The sequence below is a fragment of the Myodes glareolus genome, chromosome 6, assembly GCF_982192425.1.
Source record: "Myodes glareolus chromosome 6, mMyoGla1.1, whole genome shotgun sequence".
Taxonomy (NCBI): Eukaryota; Metazoa; Chordata; class Mammalia; order Rodentia; family Cricetidae; genus Myodes; species Myodes glareolus.
The window spans coordinates 71,874,840-71,894,510 of NC_142031.1; the positions used below are offsets into that span (position 1 = coordinate 71,874,840).

Consider the following 19,671-nt stretch of genomic DNA (forward strand, 5'->3'; position numbering starts at 1 on the left):
TCTCATCTAGGGCCCTGTCACATCTATGAGCTCCTGAATATCAAGTGGAGAGTCCAAAGCTGAGTTTTAGGAACAACAGAAATTAACACTGAAAGCTAATTAGGCTGTTTCCTTTACTTCCATCCAAGCCACAGAGAAATTAGTCAGAACCAGCAGAACTTAAAAGTCTGCAAGAGGTAATTCTAGCTCTATGGAGAGAATGTACCAAAATCTAGCATTTATAAAATTCACAGTATTTGTCAGACAAAATGAATTACTGGAGAAAAGAGGAGATGGATAAGTGAGATTTATAATCAGTAAGAAAATTCAGTCCATAGAAGGAAGGAATAGAACACATGGCAATATCAAATATATATATATGTATATATTTGTATTTGATATATATTTACAAATATATATATATATATTTGTAAAATAAATCTGTTATCACACTGCCACAGTTTAGATAATATAGGCAATAAAGCTAATGAACTTGCAGATATCACTACAGAAAATATGAAAATGAAGATCCAAGCGGCAGGGAAACTATTTGACAAAATAAGGTATCAGTGGCAGGTGGGACAAAAAACAGTTAACTTAAACCCTGAAAAAGGTATTCAGAAGGGTAAAGAACAAAGATTTTTGAAGAAAAGAAAACGATATATTATACCACAAAGAATTATTTTAAAAAGTATCTCAAAAATAGTTATTAAAGTTTCCTATGAGAAAAGAATGTGCCAAAGTAATTTAAACTCATATAATTAATGTGACCTGTCTTCTTGTCCATTCATGAATGCTTCCAATGTAATTTGCGTTCTCCAAATGCAAGGGAAACACAAATATTTTATTCAAACTGGTCTTGTGTTTAAACACATATACAATAATGATGAGATGGAAGGATGGAAGATGAGTTGGAAGATGGAGAGAAATAGAAGCAGCCCTGGCTTCTGCTGTGCACAGGTCACATCTCATTTCACCTTCAAGATCAGCGGATGTGTGAGTTACAATGTTCAACATCTTAAACTTCAAAGATTGTGTTGAGAGAGATTGTTAAATATATTGGAGAACAGACAGAGAATTTGCCAGCTAGGGATTAAAATCACATCATCCCGAATTCAAATATGCCCCTGCATACTGCTCTGGTCGCTAAAACATGTGCAAATGAATCCACTTCAGGGTGTTTTTATCCATAACTCTAATGTTTGAGAAATGCTATATGGCTCTACATTTTTTCCTGGAAGTTTCCTTGGAATCCAAACCATTCACACTGTTCTCTGTAAATGGAGACACATCTCTGTTGAGAAGGCATTAGGAAAGTCGGTTACACACGCTCTGTCAGTGGATTCTAGAATCTTTTACAGAGTCAGCAAACATGTGTACTCTGTGAGGCAGAAGGGCTTAAGTAATACTTTCTTTCACAGCTTTGCCAGAATAATTCAAGAAAGGAGCTTCAGATATGAGGAAATGATTTGTTAAAAACATCACTACATAATCTTCTAACTATATATGCCAATACCCAAAGGAATAACCCAATCATTTAATCTCTATGTAACTATGAAATATTTAAACTATTATAATATGCTTATTAATTAACAAAGCTGTAAAGAGTGAAAAGTTTTTTCTTAAATTATGAACTATATAGCTAGAATATTTAAGTAAAGCATATTGCTTTCCGAAATTCATCTTTTTACTAGATACATTGAAGATAATGCAGCCTTCATAGTCTCATCAGAAATAGAGAAATACTCTGACTTAAATAAAACGTCTTAATTTTGTTTGTGCTTTTCTACTTTTTCAGTTAGCTAGAGAAATTAAAAAATACGTTTCAAATTTGTAATATAAATTTGTATCTATATTTCCATTCTTTATTAACTTCTAATTTTTTTAAAAGTAATTTATGCAAGTGCACATATGTATATTTTGGCTGAATGTGTGTCAGTGCACCAGGGTAGTGCCTGATTTACATAGAGACCACAATTATCATTTCATTTATGTTCCAACAATGCTTAAGCACACATGGACAGCCCGTTTAAGGTAGTTCTCCAGTTTTTCCTACCCAATGCAGACCTAGTTCCACTGTCTTCCTTTCTGCTGTCTATCTAGTGATTTTGGGGCCTTCCTCTTCGTCTTATCCCGTGCACTCCTCCAAGCAGTGCTGTTTTCAGGTCTCTGCCATCATTCATTCCCATATGCTACTCAGACTCTTCAAAGAGATATGGGGACATGAAGTCATTCCCATGGAACACTCAGTCATAATTGCTGTACACAAGAAGAAGGACAAGTTGGACTGCTCAAACTGCAGGGGTTTTAATTTGTTGTGCCACAGCAGGAAGATCTTCTCCTCTATCATCTTGCAACGGATTAAGGGCAGAGCAGGGGAAATCCTAGCAGAGGCCCAGTGCAGATTTAGAGCTAACAGGAGCACAATAGATCAGATATTTACTTTGAGGAAGCTGTAGAAAAGTGCAAACTATTTAGAAAAGACTTATATGTCTGTTATATGGACTTCAGAAAGGCACTCGATAGCATTTGGAGGAAAGGACTTTGGGAAACGATGAGCTTCTACAGTTACTGAGAGAAAAAATAGAGACCACAAGTGGACATCTCAATTTCTGGAACTGGAGATATAGATAGTTGTGAGCCATTAAATGGGCGCTAATGTTTGAACTCAGGTCATCTGCAAAAGCAGTCAATGCTATTAGTTGCTGAATTATTTTTCCAGCCTCTGTTAGTATATTTTTATTGATATATAACATCTGTATCTTTTTATTGGATACAGTCTGACTGTTTTCATATGTGAGGACAAAGTATAATGATAAAATCAGAACTAGTATACACACATATACATACTGCTTCAGGAATTTATCATTGCTTTGTGATGAACATTTAAAACATTCCTGTTAATAAAGAACATTATATGTGTGCATGTATATTTGTGTGTATTTATATGGAAATGGAGAAAAGGAAAAGAAGTCTGAATTTTAAGAGCATGTCAGTACTCTTTAGGAGGGAATCCTTTTTATATCTTCCTTCTTCATTCTGGAAGATGGTAGTCATATATATTTGGTCAAATCATTTGATCTTTGGGGCCATATATATATATATATATATATATATATATATATATACTTCCTTTTGTTTTTTCAATATCTAATGCAATGCATGAATCACAGAGCCATTTAATAAATACATAATGTAAAGCAAAGAAGAAAAGGAGAAAGAAAGGAAAGAGTCAGAATGGATGAGAAAAATGTGACAAAAGAGTGCTATAGCATTGGCGTGACTTTCACTTCATTTCTCCAAGAGAATCAGCCACTATTAGGATAACTGCAGGCCTTAAATAGAGCATTTGGTTTTGATATTAAATCAGTCTTCTGCTATATTCTCTTACTAACTTCCATTGACTCAATGAACATGAATACAAATGATAATGGTGGGGTGGATGGGTGGATGGATGGATGGATGAATGGGTGGAGAGATTGATGGTAGGTAGACAGATAGATAGAAAACAGATAGAGATATGAGCAATCAGTAATCCTATTTGTCATCTTGAGACACAAACACTTTTTGTAATTAGCTTGCTAAAATATGATTAACCATTCTTTGTTTTAAACATAGTGTGTTGTGGGAATTCATTTCTCCAATAGCTGGGAAACAACCATACACAGCTTCATGCAGCCTTACTGGGTCTTCATAACCCAAAAGAGATAGTGTGTGCAACTTCCCTCTCTACCTTTAAGAGATCATGTCTGCAGACAAGAAGCCACATTTTAAGGCCAGTACCCCAAAGCTACTGGCAGAAAGAATTTCCACAATAATAGTGTGTATTAAGGATTTGCATTTTCTTGTTCTACTGTAGAAAGCAGTTATAATAGTAGGGAGAGGAACTCCTTTGTCAACATTAAATCCTGAGTAATTTTACTTAATATAGTAAGTATATTATTATTATTATTATTATTATTATTATTTTATTAGTTAATTCCTTGTGTATAATTATGTATTATATGCACTTCTTTCAGGGTTTAAGCTTGAAACGACTGGAGGCAGTACAAGGCGGGAGAGAGGTAAGAAAGTATAAAGGGAAGAGGAGAACATGGGTATGGTGGCGCAGTGATGCTGACTAAGGACATTGGCATTGTGAATATATGCATGCATATTTGTGAATGTATGGGTAAGCTCTCTCTATATATGCATGTATATAGTTATATTGCTCCTATGTTTCCATACATTCTTAGAGAAGTGGGTTTTGCACATATTTAAGTACAGATAATATCTGTGCTTACTCCTCTGGAGTGGAAGAAAATACTGTTCATCTGGGGTAGGGAATGTGTCTGTTAAGCTGGTTTTCTGCAGCAAACCATCAGAGGGCTCAGACAAACCTTTTAGGCAAAATATGCAATGCAAGTTTTACAATATCTATTAGGAATTCCCAGAATTTATGAAACAGGCCAGGAAGTGTTCACAGGTGGTGCACAGTTGTTCCGGTCACATTAGAGTCCTTAGGTGTTCTTTTAAAGATACCATCTTCTCAAATGCCTTATCAACCAAGAGAAGTCACAACAGTAGTGACATGACATTGTATTAGGAATGCTGTCTTTGAAGAGATTTATTGCTATTATCTGTGACATTTATATATCAAATTATTGGCAAAAAGTGGAGGTGGTTTTCTCCTACAAATAAAAAAAATAAGTTTCTCCTCCTGTCACTTGTGACTTCTTCTCTACAAATGGACTTCTACCTTAATGAGTGACTTTGGCTCTTTATCTCATTGTTCTAACTTATACCTGGGTGTTTTCAGTATCTGGCATTTTGGTTCTCTTGATACTAGTAATTTAGAGTCCCTTTCTCTTTGTCTTCTGCTTTCTATCCAGACAATTCTTTTTCTCTTGGTGGCTCACATCAGAAAAATAACTGAAGAGGAAGAAATATAGATAAATTATGTAGGTGTTTATCATGATGTAAGAGAGCAAGATGCCAGACAAAATAGAACGTATGCACATATGAACTTAAAGAAAAGTGAGGCAGCATACACAGATGTGCAGAGACTTGACTCCTGCAAGTCAAAAATTTCACTACAAATAGGGTCTGAAATCCCAGCCCCCTGAACTATAAGCTATTTGTAGTTAATCACTGTCGGGATAGGGAAAACAGCTTTGTCCGCTGAGTGTCACTGGATATATCAACCATACTCCTGGGCAAGCACCCAACATTAGTTGGCCAATGCAAACAATAATTCACATCTTTTGGAGGGTCATTTTATTTCAGTTTGTTCTGTTTTGTCATCTTTTGTCTCTTTTTGTTGTTGTTCACTTTGATTTTCATTTTTTGAGAAAGATAGACAGGGACAGAAAACTTGAACTTGGGTGTGTAGAGTTACAGAAGGGATCCAGGGAAATTTAGGCAAGGGAAACCATAATCACATTTAATTTTATGAAAAATAAATAAACAATAATATTGATCCGTAAGCGTGATGGCCTCTCATTTCTTTTTATTAATTTTGTGTTCTAAAGGAAAAAAACAAGAGTACTTTACAGTTCATCAAACCATAATCAAATTCATACCATAAATCAGGTAAATCTTTCTGGCAATCCAATAGTGCTGAACCATTAAAAGCATTCTAGTTGATAAAAGGAGGCATAGAGACTGGAGAGGCAGCTAAGTAGTTAAGAATACTTACTGCTTTCTAGAAGATAACAATTCAGTTCCCATCATCCACACGGCAGCTCACAACCCTCTTTATCCCAGAAGATCTGTCTCCTTCTGTTCTTCACAGGCACTTCATGCATGTGATGCTCAGACATCATAGAGATTAAAACCCATACACAGAAAATAAATAATTTTAAAAAAAATTAAAGGAAAGATAATTATTCTGGTTTTTATACTTTAAGTAACAATATACAATTAATAAATAAATGAATTTAAAATAAAGCTTAAAATCAGGGATAATATCAAAGACTCTCTTTATCTATAAAACTAACGAAAAAGCAACAATCAGATACTTAAAACTGAACACAAGTGAACTTTCAAGATGGCTTAGCAGGTCCTTGAGGTTCTTGACTTCTCTTCCAGGATAACAGAGTGGGTAGATGGGTCCTGAGGACGACCTCAGGGTGCAGCACCTGCCTTTTCTCAGAAGAACTAAATGTAATGATCCACAAAGCACACTGATTGCCTCCTAAGTCACAGTTCACACTAAGCAACACTGCAACGGTTCAGCCACCCTTCTTGGATGCCCTCAGGGACATACAATGTGGAGGAGGAAACATTAATTTCCTTCATCCATAGGTAATAGTACTGAGCCTTGGTAAACACAATTCAGTTAATCCAGAAATATTAACTTTTAAAATTATTACCACTTTTACAACATAGTATTTGATTCTCATCCAAGAGTTCTCATTAAAATTTGTTTCTTCTAATTTTCTCATTAAATCCAATACTGTTTTTATTATAAAGATGATTCTATGTAAGAAACAGTCCAGTGGTATACATTAAATTAAAATATAATTTATTAAAAGTATCTTATGCTTTATGAGAAGATCTAATGATTTGTATGTAGTGTATATACTATATACATATTTGCTTATGCATACATTTTTGAAAGAGTGTCCTTAAATTGGCATCTCTAATAACTGAAGGAAAAGATTTGATCATTAAATCAAGGCTAGCTCAGTGATGTCTTCTCCACTTTACCCTTTATTTACTCTGCACATGGAAAACAAACATGGACAATTAAAGTTCAAAACAACTACTTTATTTCCTGTTGAGGTTTCACTGGATAATTTGAAGTATTTAATTTAATCTAATCACTTACCTTAACTATACACATGACTTTAAAAGCTGATCTGTCTCATAATAACTAACTTCTGGGAGGCTGAAGATAATTAGGTAAAGTGTGTGGTGGAAGCCATTTTATCAGGTCTCAGAGGTTGCCCATCTGCAAACAGAAATACAATTATGATTTCTCTAGATCAGTAGAGGTGACAAGACTCTCCCTGATTCCTGTTGACTATTCTGCTATGGGTACACATTACAACGAAGAGCAGTGTACCTCTGAACAGTTAAATTTTAATATGTGTACTTTCAAAGCCTTCCAAATAGTCTCTTAGAATTTATCACCATGAGCCTATCATGACTGATTAAGATTTAACTACAATCATGCTGCTAAAGATGACTCACTTTGACTTAGTTCAAATGACAGACATTCCCAATAGGTGTTGATGGATGTAATACTAAGAACCGATTGCCAAATATTTATAAGAAGGTTTAAGAAATGTCACTGAAAATGTTCTATTTATTTCTTGTGGTAATGACAACAGATTGAACATGCACAGGAAATTGAAGCAGGCAGCAGTGTGCTATTTAGGTAACCAGTAAATCCTGTTACAAAGCTGATAGGCAGGCAGGAATGCCAGATATGGATACTATAATACATACAAAAACCATTTCTTACATCACAGGGGATAAAAGATTTTTTTTTCTGGAGCCAAAAATGAATACCCATGGCCCGGAAACAGAGATTTAGGTTACCCTATTTCCATGTTCTAACATGGATCCAGTTTCCTGAAATTTTATAGTAACAGAATAAAGTGATAAATCAAGATATTTTTGAATAAATTGGCAGAAAGACTAAGTGGATAGTTACCAGACAGCATAGAAATCTCATCTATAGACCTCAAATGTTATCTTAGTCTTTTGCTTGGTGAATAACTAGGGTTTAATTTCTTTTTTTTTCTTTTTCTTTAAGTAAATACATCCTAAGACTTTTTATTTGTCTTCAGAACCTTGGGTCAATATCCTCAGGGATGGGAGAAAAGAACAGTTCTTTAGTGGGCCGAAGACAGCTCAAGTTAACTATAATTAGGCTTTAGACCGTCCACATCCCATTTCCCCAGACAATAAAGTTTTAATCAGTCAGTTGTTCTTTTGTTGAAATTCCTTCATTTCAGGAACTCCCACTCACACCACTTCTTGTACTAATTACACATTAAAAACCAATGGTGCTTATGGAGGATCTGGACATGAGAAGTACCCTGGGTACATGCATATTGTAAGATATCTGAAAATGATAATAGGGCATTATAATGAATGTATCAGTATTTTTGTATGTTCCTACATGTACTCAGAACAGGTGATCTTTCTTTCTTTTTTTTCAGTTTATCTTTTTAATTATCTTTTCTCATTTTACATACCAATTCTAGTTTCCACTCCCTCCCCTCCTCCTGCTCCCTCCTTTCCCCCATCCCACAATCCCACAACCCATTCACTCCTCATAAAGGGTAAGGCTTATCATGGGGAGTCAGCAAAAACTAGCACATTGCTTTGAGGCTGGACCAAGGACCTTACCACTGTATCTAGGCAGAGGAAGGTATCTCTCCAAAGAGAATGGATTCCAACAAGCCAGCACAAGCAGTAGGGATAAATCCTGGTCTCACTGCCAGTGACCCCTCAGTCTGCCTCAGCCATGCTACTATCACCCACATTCAGAGTACCTAGTTTGGTCCTATGCTGGTTCTCTCACGAACTGGCCAGTGTTGGTGAGCTCCCATTAGCTCAGATAAGCTGTTTCAGTGGTTATTCTCCTCATGGTGTTGACATCTTTGCTTGCATTCTTCCACTCTTCAACTGGACTTTGGGAACTCAGTCCAATGCTCGGTTGTGGATCTCTGCATCTGCTTCCATCAGTTGCTGGATAGAGGTTCTTTGATGACATTGACCAGGAAAGAGTGATCTTTCTGTCACTAAATGGTTTTGAGAAGACTGCATGAGATGTCGTCATGAAGCAGCTACTTCTTCATGACCATGACCTGGGTTCCTTCATTCTGTAGGCTCTATAGTTCATAAATGACTCACTGAGGCTTCATGGAATAAAAATAGAGATGAATCTTTCTCTCAAAGAACTGATTTTCACTTATAACTGTTTTAGTAGAAAATCACACAAACTTAAGTATTATCTATTATCAGGGATTTTTTTGGAGGGATATTGTATTTTACTGCCATTTTAAACAGCATTATGTTTTATAAATCTGATGTTTTTTTTGACTTTCTACTTATGTCAGGTAGCATTTAATCATGTAATATCCTCATTATGGTAATAATTTTATTATATCTTGAATGTCTTTGGCATTAGACTAGCATAGCTTTGTATTATGTAAACTTTGAAAAATAACATATTTCTGCTTGCAATTGAAAACAAGTCTGGCCTGGGGTCCAAAAGAGGAAATTCAGAAAATAAAATAATTTACATTCTGAATGCTGAAATAATTTGTACATATGATTTCACATTGTATGGGGAAAATCATAGATTTTTTTCATTATACTTAAGTGTATATTATTAAGCAGATAATTTATTAACAATTTTTTTTAGTTTCATACAACTGGAAAAATTGTTTTTAATAGGTCATTTTTAAATTATTTTTATGTTCTACATATCAACTATGGTTCCCCCTCTCTTCCCTCCTCCCCTCCTCCCACTGCCTCCCATCTTCCCTCACCTCCATCCACTTCTCCTAAAGGTTATAGAAGAGAAAGTGTGAAGTACACTTGAACATATTGATACAGGAAACCACTTCCTAAATATAACCCCAGTAGCACAAACACTGAGAGAAACAATTAATAAATGGGACCTCTTGAAACTGAAAAGCTACTGTAAAGCAAAGGACATGGTCAGCAAGACAGAATGACAGCCTATAGAATGGGAAAAGATCTTCCACTAACCCTACATCAGGCAGGGGTTCAAACTCCAAAATATACAAAGAACACAAGAAATTGGTTGGTGTACGACGTCCTTTTGTCTTTGTGTTGCTTTCATTGGTTAATAAAGAAACTTCTTTGGGCCTGTTGATAGGGCATAATTTAGGTAGGCAAGGAAAACTAAGATGCCGCCATGGATTCACCAGAGAATGATGCTGGGAATTTTACCTGGTAAGCTGCTGCCACGTGGTGATACAGAGATTAATAGAAATGGGTTAAATAAAGATGTAAGAATTAGCCAATATGAAAATAGAGCTAATGGGTCAAGTAGTGATTTAATTAATACAGTTTCTGTGTGGTTATTTTGGGGCTAAGCTAGCTGGGCATCCAGGATGAACAAGAAGCCTCCCCTTGCAACTATTGGTTATCAAAAGAACAAATGATCCAATAAAAATGGAGTACAAATCTAAATAGAAAACTCTCATCAGAGGAAACTAAAATGACTGAAGGACACTTAAGGAAATGATCAACACTCTTAGTCATCAGAGAAATGCAAATCAAAACAATTCTGAGATTTCATCTTACACTTGTAAGAATGGCCCAAACCAAAAACACTGATGATAGCTTAAGCTGGAGAGGTTGTGGGGTAAAGAGAACACACCTGCATTGCTCGTGGGAGTGCAAGCTGGTATAGCCCCTTAGGATATCAGTATGGATATTTCTTAGAAAAATAGAAACAACGTTCCTCAAGACTCAGCAATACCACTTTTGGGTATATATCCATTGGATGCTGAATTGTGCCATAAGGACATGTTCTCAACTATGTTCATAGCAGCATTATTTGTCATAGCCAGAACCTGGAAACAAGCTAAATGACCCTCAACCAAAGAATGGATAAGAAAAATGTGGCATATTTACACAATGGAGTACTATACAGCAGAAAAAAATGACATCCTGAAATTTGCAGGCAAATGGATGGATCTAGAAAACATCACATTGAGTGAGGAAACCCAGACCCAGAAAGATAGATATCATATATATTCACTCATAAGTGACTTATAGACATAAAGCAAAGAAAACCAGCCTAGTATTCACAATCCCAGAGAACCTAGATAACAATGAGGACCCTAAGAGAGACATACATGGATCTAATCTATGTGGGAAGGAGAAAAAGACAAGATATCCTGAGTAAATTGGGAGCATGGGGACCTTGGGAGAGTGTTGAAGTGGAGTGAAGAGGAAGGAAAGGGAACAGAGAAAAATGTGTATCACAATAAAATAAAATAAAACAAACAAAAATATCTATGTGGAATATATCATTTAACAGAAAAAAATCATTCATTTCCCATTTTATATTATAGAAGAGGAAAAATATTCTGCTGCCCATAATTCAGAGGGTAATATCTAAAATCTCTCTTGGTTGATGAGGTATGAGCCTTATATTTACATCCTCTACATTCTTCACTCCAGACTTTAAGACACATTTCTATTCTTATCTTCAGTGCTCTTCTAAGAAACCAAACAAAAGAACGAGTTCATCAAGCCAAAGTAAATTTTAAATAGTTATAGGAGCCAAAAGAGTGAAAAGCCACAGATGCAGTTTTAGGGATATCTCAGGCAGAAAGCAAGAAATGGGCGCAACTCAGTGTCTGACTTTATATGTAGTGTGCAAAACAGTGACAGAAGAATGTGTCCCTGAGAAACAGAATAAAAATGAGAGAGAAAGGACCCTGTGAGAAGTCATCACTGTGAGAGGAGGAAAGACATATTTGAAAGTCCAGGGAGAATAATAGATATAAGAGGATGATGGGCTTGAGATAGTGTGGGCCTTTGTGGTGGATAGGGGTGCAATAGGGCCTGCTGTAGAGTTCTCTGCTTACCAGCTGGGATCTACTAAGAGTGGTTTTAGGACTGTAGGAGAACAAGTCTCGAATGCTGATTACTGTGGTTTCAGGAAACTCCTATCATTTAACGAAGGGCAGTTTGTACCCCAAATGGCTAACAAACTCCATAAGAATCTTCTTCAATGCCCATTTTCCTCTTGAAGTAGGTTGGTGCTGCCAGGAGTAGATGTGTCCTGTCATGAAAAGTCCTAACTTCTTAAAACATTTTAAATGTCATATTCTGTAGTCTTTGAAAGGTTTGAAGAATGCCTATCCATATGATGTACATCTCTGTACATCTAGAAAATCTAACTAACATGACTACAAGCTTGACTATTATAGATGACTCTCTAATAAGCTATATTTCTTAATTATACAATACATTTTAAATGGGCTGCACAAATAATACATTAATCCGTAGCAGAAATAAAATTGGCCTTAGTTTTGTATCAATAAACCAAGATCCTCATACCAATGCAAAGTACCCATCTCTATAGCATATCCCCTTTTAAATATAAAGAAACATTTATAGATAATATTTGAGAATATGGGCATAGTTCTATCCAAACTTCTTTTTGCTCCTTATTAGGTGAAGTAATTTTTGGAGGGATGTTAAAGGCAACCTTTCAGTGATCTTGGTACATCAAACCACATTAACCTAGAAGGATTCCACAGGTTCTCATCCTGTGGAAACAAAAGAAGAACCTCTTTTCCAAAGCAACATATCCTTATTCCATATTTTGAAATTAAGATATCTTTAATGTATATATGTCGTTTAGCGTAACAGCCCATACAATAAAATGTCTTTCTGTATTTAGCTCCTTCACAGTCAAAAAATTCAAAGAGAACACAATAATATTTATATATACAATATTCTGTCTGTGTGTATGTCTGCAGGCCAGAAGAGGGCACCAGACCTCATTAGAGATGGTTGTGAGCCACCATGTGGTTGCCGGGAATTGAACTCAGGACCTTTGGAAGAGCAGGCAATGCTCTTTACCACTGAGCCATCTCTCCTGCCCCCTTCAACTCTCTATTCTATTTTTCTCTTCTCTCCTAAGCCTACAAACATTTATCAAACACTGTGATCAATTTTGAGTTCTTTTATGTCTGAATCTGCCCTATTGTGTATCTGTAATTCTTTACTGTTTAGGAGCATTCCTTAAAATGCTAAGCGATTCATAAAAACTTAAGCTGTGTTATTGCTAGGGTATATACGATACTACCTGCTTGCCCCACCCAATACAGCATGGCAGAGTTTACATGTTGTACATTGCTTGCTGCAAGTCATCAAGAATAAAAATGTGGCTATCAAGAAACTGTGTTAAACTCTGTTCTTTTGTGTCTGGAATTCCTTTTCAAGCTTTTTCAGGGTTTAAGTGGATTTAGTCCACCATGTTTGCTCACCAATCTGTTGTAGGAGGGAGACCACTTGTTAGTTCCAAGCTGCTTATTTGTTCCCAGCTGGTTAGCCCTGAAATAATCACATAGAAACTATATTATTTAAATCACTGCTTGTCCCATTAGTTCTAGCTTCTTATTGGCTAACTCTTAAATATTAATTTAACCTATTTCTATTAATTTGTGTGTTGCCAATGGCTGTGGATTCCTGAGTAAAGATCCAGAATCTGTATCTAGGGGCTACATGGCTTCTCTCTGACTCTGCTCTTCTTTCTCCCAGCATTCAGTACAGTCTTCCCCACCTACCTAAGTTCTGCTCTGCTATAGTTCCAAAGCAGTTTCTTTATTCATTAATGGTAGTCACAGCATACAGATGGAAATCCCACATCATCCAGTCTTTATCAGTGAAGGATTTATGCAGAAATGACAATGCTGTGACTCATTTATTCTTTACAAATAGAAACCACTTGCCACCTTGAAAATGCAGAATGTTTTTTATTATTGTTTGAATATTTACCTATAACTTAGTAGGATAATTTCCCTTATACTTTCTTTGTGTTTCTATGTGGGATAAATAGTCCCTGTGTCTGAAGGTTTAATTTTGACTTTGTGAATAATATATTTAATTCCTTTGGACACAAACACACTGTTCTACTCCTCTAGAGAACTCTGATCCTCTCCCTTGTCTTTGCTGGAAAACAGATTGTTCAGATCCTTTAGCCCATTCTCAGCTTTCATAAGTTGCTGTATGTTCCCTCCCTCTTTGTAGCCTATCCTCAAACCATGTTTATACTTCTCTAGTCTGTTTTCTCAGTCAGCCTGATTGAAAAGGAACACCTTTGGTAGTTTTGTCACTAACCTTTTCAGGGAAGCACACATGCTTAATTTTCTTGATGATAACTATGTCAACCATTGCCTAGTTTGTTTGTTTTTTTTTAATTAAAAAATCAATTGATAGCAGACTAATTGTATGTATGATTACTTTCTAAGAAACACTGTGTCACTAAAACTATGAATATGCTATGTTAAATGTGTTAACAATGCATATTAGAGACTTACAAATCAACAGCTGTTCAAACTAATAGCCAAAGAACCTCGGCTATTGTATATTATGTCTGTTGAGGCTGCCATGACAAAAGCCACTCTCAGGTGACTTTTAACAATGAAAACATCAGTTTAAGGCCAACATCAAAGTGTCAATGGGCATAGGTTCTGCTGTGGTCTCTCATCTTGGCTGCCTTCTTGCTGTGCTTTCAAATGGTGTTTGTTTAGAGTATGAACAACCTCTTTGTGTGTGCAAATTCCTTCTCATAAGGGAATCTTTTAGAGTAAATTAATTCCCATGCTAATAACCTCTTTTAATCTTAATCATTGTCAAGAGCAAGGGATGATAATTCCCCAAATATAGCATGTTATGAAATAGCTAGACTTTATATTAAATGTCCTCAGAATGTGTTTGAAGCTAAGTTCTCAGTCTGGCATTATTAGACCTTGGGATACTATAAGAGGTGGGGACTAATGGGAGTTCTTAGGGCACTGAATGCAAAAGAAGTGAAGCCAAACTTCGGCTCAAGACTTGAAAGTGAGTGTTTCTTGCCTCTCATTATGTTAGTTTCTCAGAGAATCCCCATATTCATGGACATTTCCAAACAAACTGCTACCAGAAAACCAGAAAATTACCTGGAACCTTCAGTGCCGAGGCCTGAGCTTCTCAATGCTTCCCCTGCCATGCCTTCTCAGACAGAGACCCAAACTTTTGAAATCAGATTGTCTGTTACAGAATGGTAGTGAGAATGAAAGACCAGAGAACTTGCTGGCTATAACGTTATTGTCTGGCCATGAAAGTCATGATTTGCCAGGGAGAAGTAAGCCTTGGACAAGGAACTGCAACCTAGCACTCTGCCTTCTTTTGCCATCCGAGAAGGAAAGAGTGTCCTTCATTCTATTACAGGAGGTTCGAGTTCTTGGAGAATTTCAAATTTTGTACTCTCCTAGGTATGGTGTGACACAAGCTTGGACCTCTGTTTCCTCTCTTTGACTTGATAGGGTAGGATGCATTTTCCTGTTTCCTCTAATTTAGTGAAAGCAGGAATATGATTTGATGTTTTAAGGGAAGAAAGTGGAAAATAACCACAAGGCAAAGACTTCAGTACCAAGAATCTGTTTCTTCCTGTAGAGTAGGCTTGAACTCCAACTAAAATGTAGCTGGCTATGCTCAAAATGTTTGGGCCACTCTTGCACTATCTTGTCACATGGATAACTATTGTAGTCTACATGTTCATAGTTAGGTAAACCTGTTGATCACGTATTTCCCCAGGAGCCTAAAGAGAACTTTCTAGTACTTTAAAGGATGACCAGAGAATACGTTTCCTGGTCAGTACCAATATCATTAATATTAATGACTGATGTAGCATAAAGGTTGGTTCCTGCTGAGCTACCATTTTAGTTTTCTTTTATTTATTCTTTGCATTCAATATAACTGGATTAGGAAAATAAGAAATTTGTCTGAAATTAGCAGCTTATCCAGTTTAGTTTTCTTCTTCATTCCTTAGTTTCTATAGTATGCTGTGATATCATTGCTGTTAACTTCCTAAATGTACCTCTATTCTACATTTATGAATAAGAGAAGAATCTTCCTAGTAGCAGATGAAAAATGCTCATAATGCAGTAAGTAAAACAATGAAGATATTACTCAGTGTATATTTGATCTGTGGTGATACCTTAGCATATCGAGACTTTTTTTGTCTGTAAAATAAGGAAACATATGAGATGATATTCAGTGTAAGAAAATTCCTGTACACTAATCATTCAGAGTGCCCTGAAAAAATTGAGAAAGCAGATTGTTTACCTGAACTTACGTCTTATTTACAATTGCTCAAAAAATAGTAATTGTAGATTGAAAATTAATAATTGAAATCAGAAATCTCAGAAATTTTGAGATAAAAAGGATCTGAAATTTAAATAGGTTCAGAAAAATATTTATGATAGTTTTGCTTTTAGCACTTTGTAGATGAAGATTTTTTTAAGCTCACCTTCCTAGACCTGGAGGGAGGGGGGAGGAACTTGAACTTCCCACAGGGCAGGAAACTCTGACTGCTCTTAGGACTGGAGAGGGAGGAGGAGAGGGAATGGAGGGAATGGGAGGGTATTGGGAGGAGGGGAGAAAGTGGAAATTTTTATAAATAAATAAATAAGTAAATAAAAAATAAAAAAATTAAAAATTTTATTGATTTTATTGAACTATACATTTTTCTCTGCTCCCTTTTCTTCCTCTTCCCTCCCCTTCAACCCTCTTCCTTGGTCCCCATGCTCCCATTTTACTCAGGATATCTTGTCGTTTTCTACTTCCCGTGTAGATTAAATCCATGTATGTCTCCTTTAGGGTCCTCATTCTTTTCTAGGTTCTCTGAGACTGTGAATTGTAAGCTGATTTCCTTTATTTTATATCTGAAAGCCACTTATAAGTGAGTACATATGATATTTGTCTTTCTGGGTCTGGGTTACGTCACTCAGTATAATGCTTTTCTAGCTCCATCCATTTGCCTCCAAATTTCAGGATATTATTTTTTTCCTGCTGTGTAGTACTCCATTGTGTAAATGTACCACATTTTCCTTATCCATTTTTTGCTTGAGGGGCATTTAGGGTGTTTCCAGGTTCTGGCTGAGACAAACAATGTGCTATAAACATAGGTGAGCACAGCCCCTTTGGATATCAGTATGGCAAATTCTCAAAAAATTAGGAAACAACTTTCTTCAAGATCCAGCAATACCAATTATAGGTATGTACCTAAAGAATATTCAATCATACCACGAGGATATGTGCTCAGCTATGTGTAGATAAAGTCTTAAATAACCCAAAAGGCAACTATTACTCCGTGTCCCAGAAAATGACTCTAGAGTGAGATGCAGTGAAGCCCAGTAGACTTTTCATAGAGCAAGAATTTGGAACAGCTAATGAATTCAATGTCTCCTTGTTCTGAGCAGTGCCACATGGTGTAAACTGATTAATTTATTTCTAATTTAATTTGATGTTTTTGATATAAAAACGAAACTCAAGATTAAATAATTTTTTTTTACTCAATATGATTGTTACAAATAGAGACAATGACATTGTCTATGGAAAATAATGATGTTCATATTCAACACCAGAGAAAGTGCGCTGTAAGAGAAATTTCCTTGCTTGTTGCTGTTACTGCCCTCTTGAACTACTTCGAGATCAGCAGAGCTTCTGTAGTCTGAGACCAGCACAGATTTCAGGCTGAGTATTGCCTACCCAAGAGAGAGATCCCAGGGGTTCCAGGTGATATGTCAGCTCTACCATTACATTATATGTTGGTGGTTTGCTTAGCTCTTATCATCCTGTCATTCCTAGAGCACAGGTCTTGTTCAGCTTTTATGTATTGAACCCTGTATGGTTTCTATACCAAAGAACCCAATAGATGTCTGCTGAGTTGAATCTTGCTTCTTTTGAAGGTCTGTAAGTTTTGAGAGTTTTGAGAAATCCATGCTAGCTCCCTTCTGGTCATGCATGCATCTAATTAGTGTATTGTAGGTTTATTGATAATTAAACATAATAGCAAAGTTGATAAGTGTATTTAATCTCACTTGCCCCTATTATATTCCACTGCAGAAGACGCTAGGAATTTTGGACCAAATCTTGGGTAATTTGAACTGCGAAATTAAGAAATAATGAGAAAAATAGTTATAAAGATTCTTTAAAAGAAAACGCTTCATGTAGTTGAGATTGATTTTATTTGCTAAGCTTTATGATTTCTGAGCTGATGATTCAAGTGAATTTTAAAGGGTATCTGCTGTCTCAGGCCAGCACTAATTTAACTTGTTACAGTTGCCTCTTTTCTTTTGTCAGCACTAAATTATGTTACAATCATCTTCATCTGTAATCCCTCCTGCAATTAATAAATTTGATTTAAGTTTGATGAGAATTAATGGATTTCTCAAAATTATATAAGGCATGCAACTTCATAGCATGGAATTTGTAATAACATTGTTAAATGACATTTAAACCTCTTGGTGATAACTTAGAAAGTCACTCTTTAACTGATATATAAAAGAGACTGAACACTAGTATACATAAAACGCAAGTCATGATACAATGAAAATATTTGGAAGAGTACTTTTCATAATTTCTTCCAAAGTGTTCAGAAATTAAAGAGAAGGTAATAACCTGGACTTTAAAAAAAATAAAACAGATTATGTTTCTTTGGGGAAGTCATAAGTGTGTTGGCATTAAGTAGCAAGCAGGCTTAACTCTCCTTCCATCTCTTAGTTTCAAAACCAAAAAACACACGTTCCAAATTCATGAGGTTGTCTGTAATAACAAAACATCAAGCCAACTGGGCTCACTTCCCAGAAAATCACTGAAGCAAGAAACAAGCATGGCAGGAGATAGGGAGTAGAGGGAGGAAGGGAGGGAGGGAGGGAGAGAGAGAGAGAGAGAGAGAGAGAGAGAGAGAGAGAGAGAGAGAGAGAGAGAGAGAAAATAAAAACATATAGAGAAAATTAAATAAGTAGTAAAGCTTCCTTTTATATAGCGTGAAAGAAAAGCACTTCCCATTCTGACTTAGGAAAAGTCATAGTTAAAGCCTTTTGACTATGAGATGAAAAGTCAGAGCCACCTTATTTCATAGAACTATAAAGCATTTTATAGCTCTGCTCTTCAACCTCAAAGCCATCATAGACTTGGTTTAAAAAAGTTATGTTCTGATATTGCTGGGATAGTTTTATCACTAAGCTATTGTCAAAGCAATTTTTTGGTCTCCATGTGTCTTTAACTGACTAATGGGCTATCTGGAGCAAATGGGAGTAAGTTCAATTCTTATATATCATTGTTAAATGATGACATATCACAGGTTTTGACCCTGTATTGGTCCTTGCTTTTTGACAGGTTTTCACTTCTTCTTGGTGATCTCAGGCCTCTGGAAGCTACAATATTCACTCTTGTGCTCAGATTCCTTAAACCTCTGTCTAAAACCGCACTGCTCTCCAATACTGTGTATTTGCATACTTACTGGGCATTTTTTATTAAATATTCTGAGTGTTTTGAAATGCATGCAAAAACGGTGGATTCATAATTTAGATTTTTCTTTGTTCTTCCCTTCCTCTCCTGAAGGTCCTTCTGCTCAGCTTTCTGGTTGATTTTATATTATCAAGGCTCATCCTAGAAAACATGTAATCAAGAGTCATTCCTCTTCCTTTCATGGATGGGTTACATCCTGATTACCTCTCGACTTCAATCATGTCAGCTATAGCTCCTTCCTTGATATTTTTGGTATCTGTTCTCTGACTTACTTCCAGTTAGACCAAGAGAGAGTCGGCACTCATATGCATATTAAACAAAGCTGTGAAAAATAGGCTTCATTTATCATATACAAATTCCTGCAGCTGTCTACATTTCTTAACTAAACCAGAGCCAGGATATTTTGCTCTTTCTTTAAGACTTAGCTAAAGGATTTTTTACTTCAATAGATAGTATTATCCTTCTAAATATATTAGTATTGTTTCCTAAAATTCATACACACAGTTTACTACACTAAAAAATTGGGGAAGCTGTTTAAACATGTCTGTTTTCAAATCCAAAGATGTTTTATGAGTATTTTTGTGTCTTTTTGATTCTGAGAGCTCATTTTAAGAGGATAGAACACTAAAAATATTTCATAGCTTTTGTAAAAATGAATGTGTGTCTTTGCTTGGCATTGTT

General features: G+C 35.9%; 1 protein-coding gene across 3 annotated transcripts in view; it reads left to right on the forward strand.

The window, feature by feature from the left end:
• Ccser1 (coiled-coil serine rich protein 1) overlaps positions 1–19,671 on the forward strand; it is a 1,117,462-nt gene that overhangs the window by 738,842 nt on the left and 358,949 nt on the right. For all 3 annotated transcript variants that reach the window (XM_087907262.1, XM_087907263.1, XM_087907264.1), the window contains one exon: positions 3,999–4,043. In XM_087907262.1, the coding sequence (XP_087763388.1) occupies positions 3,999–4,043 (45 nt within the window). The remainder of the gene's footprint in view (positions 1–3,998; positions 4,044–19,671) is intronic.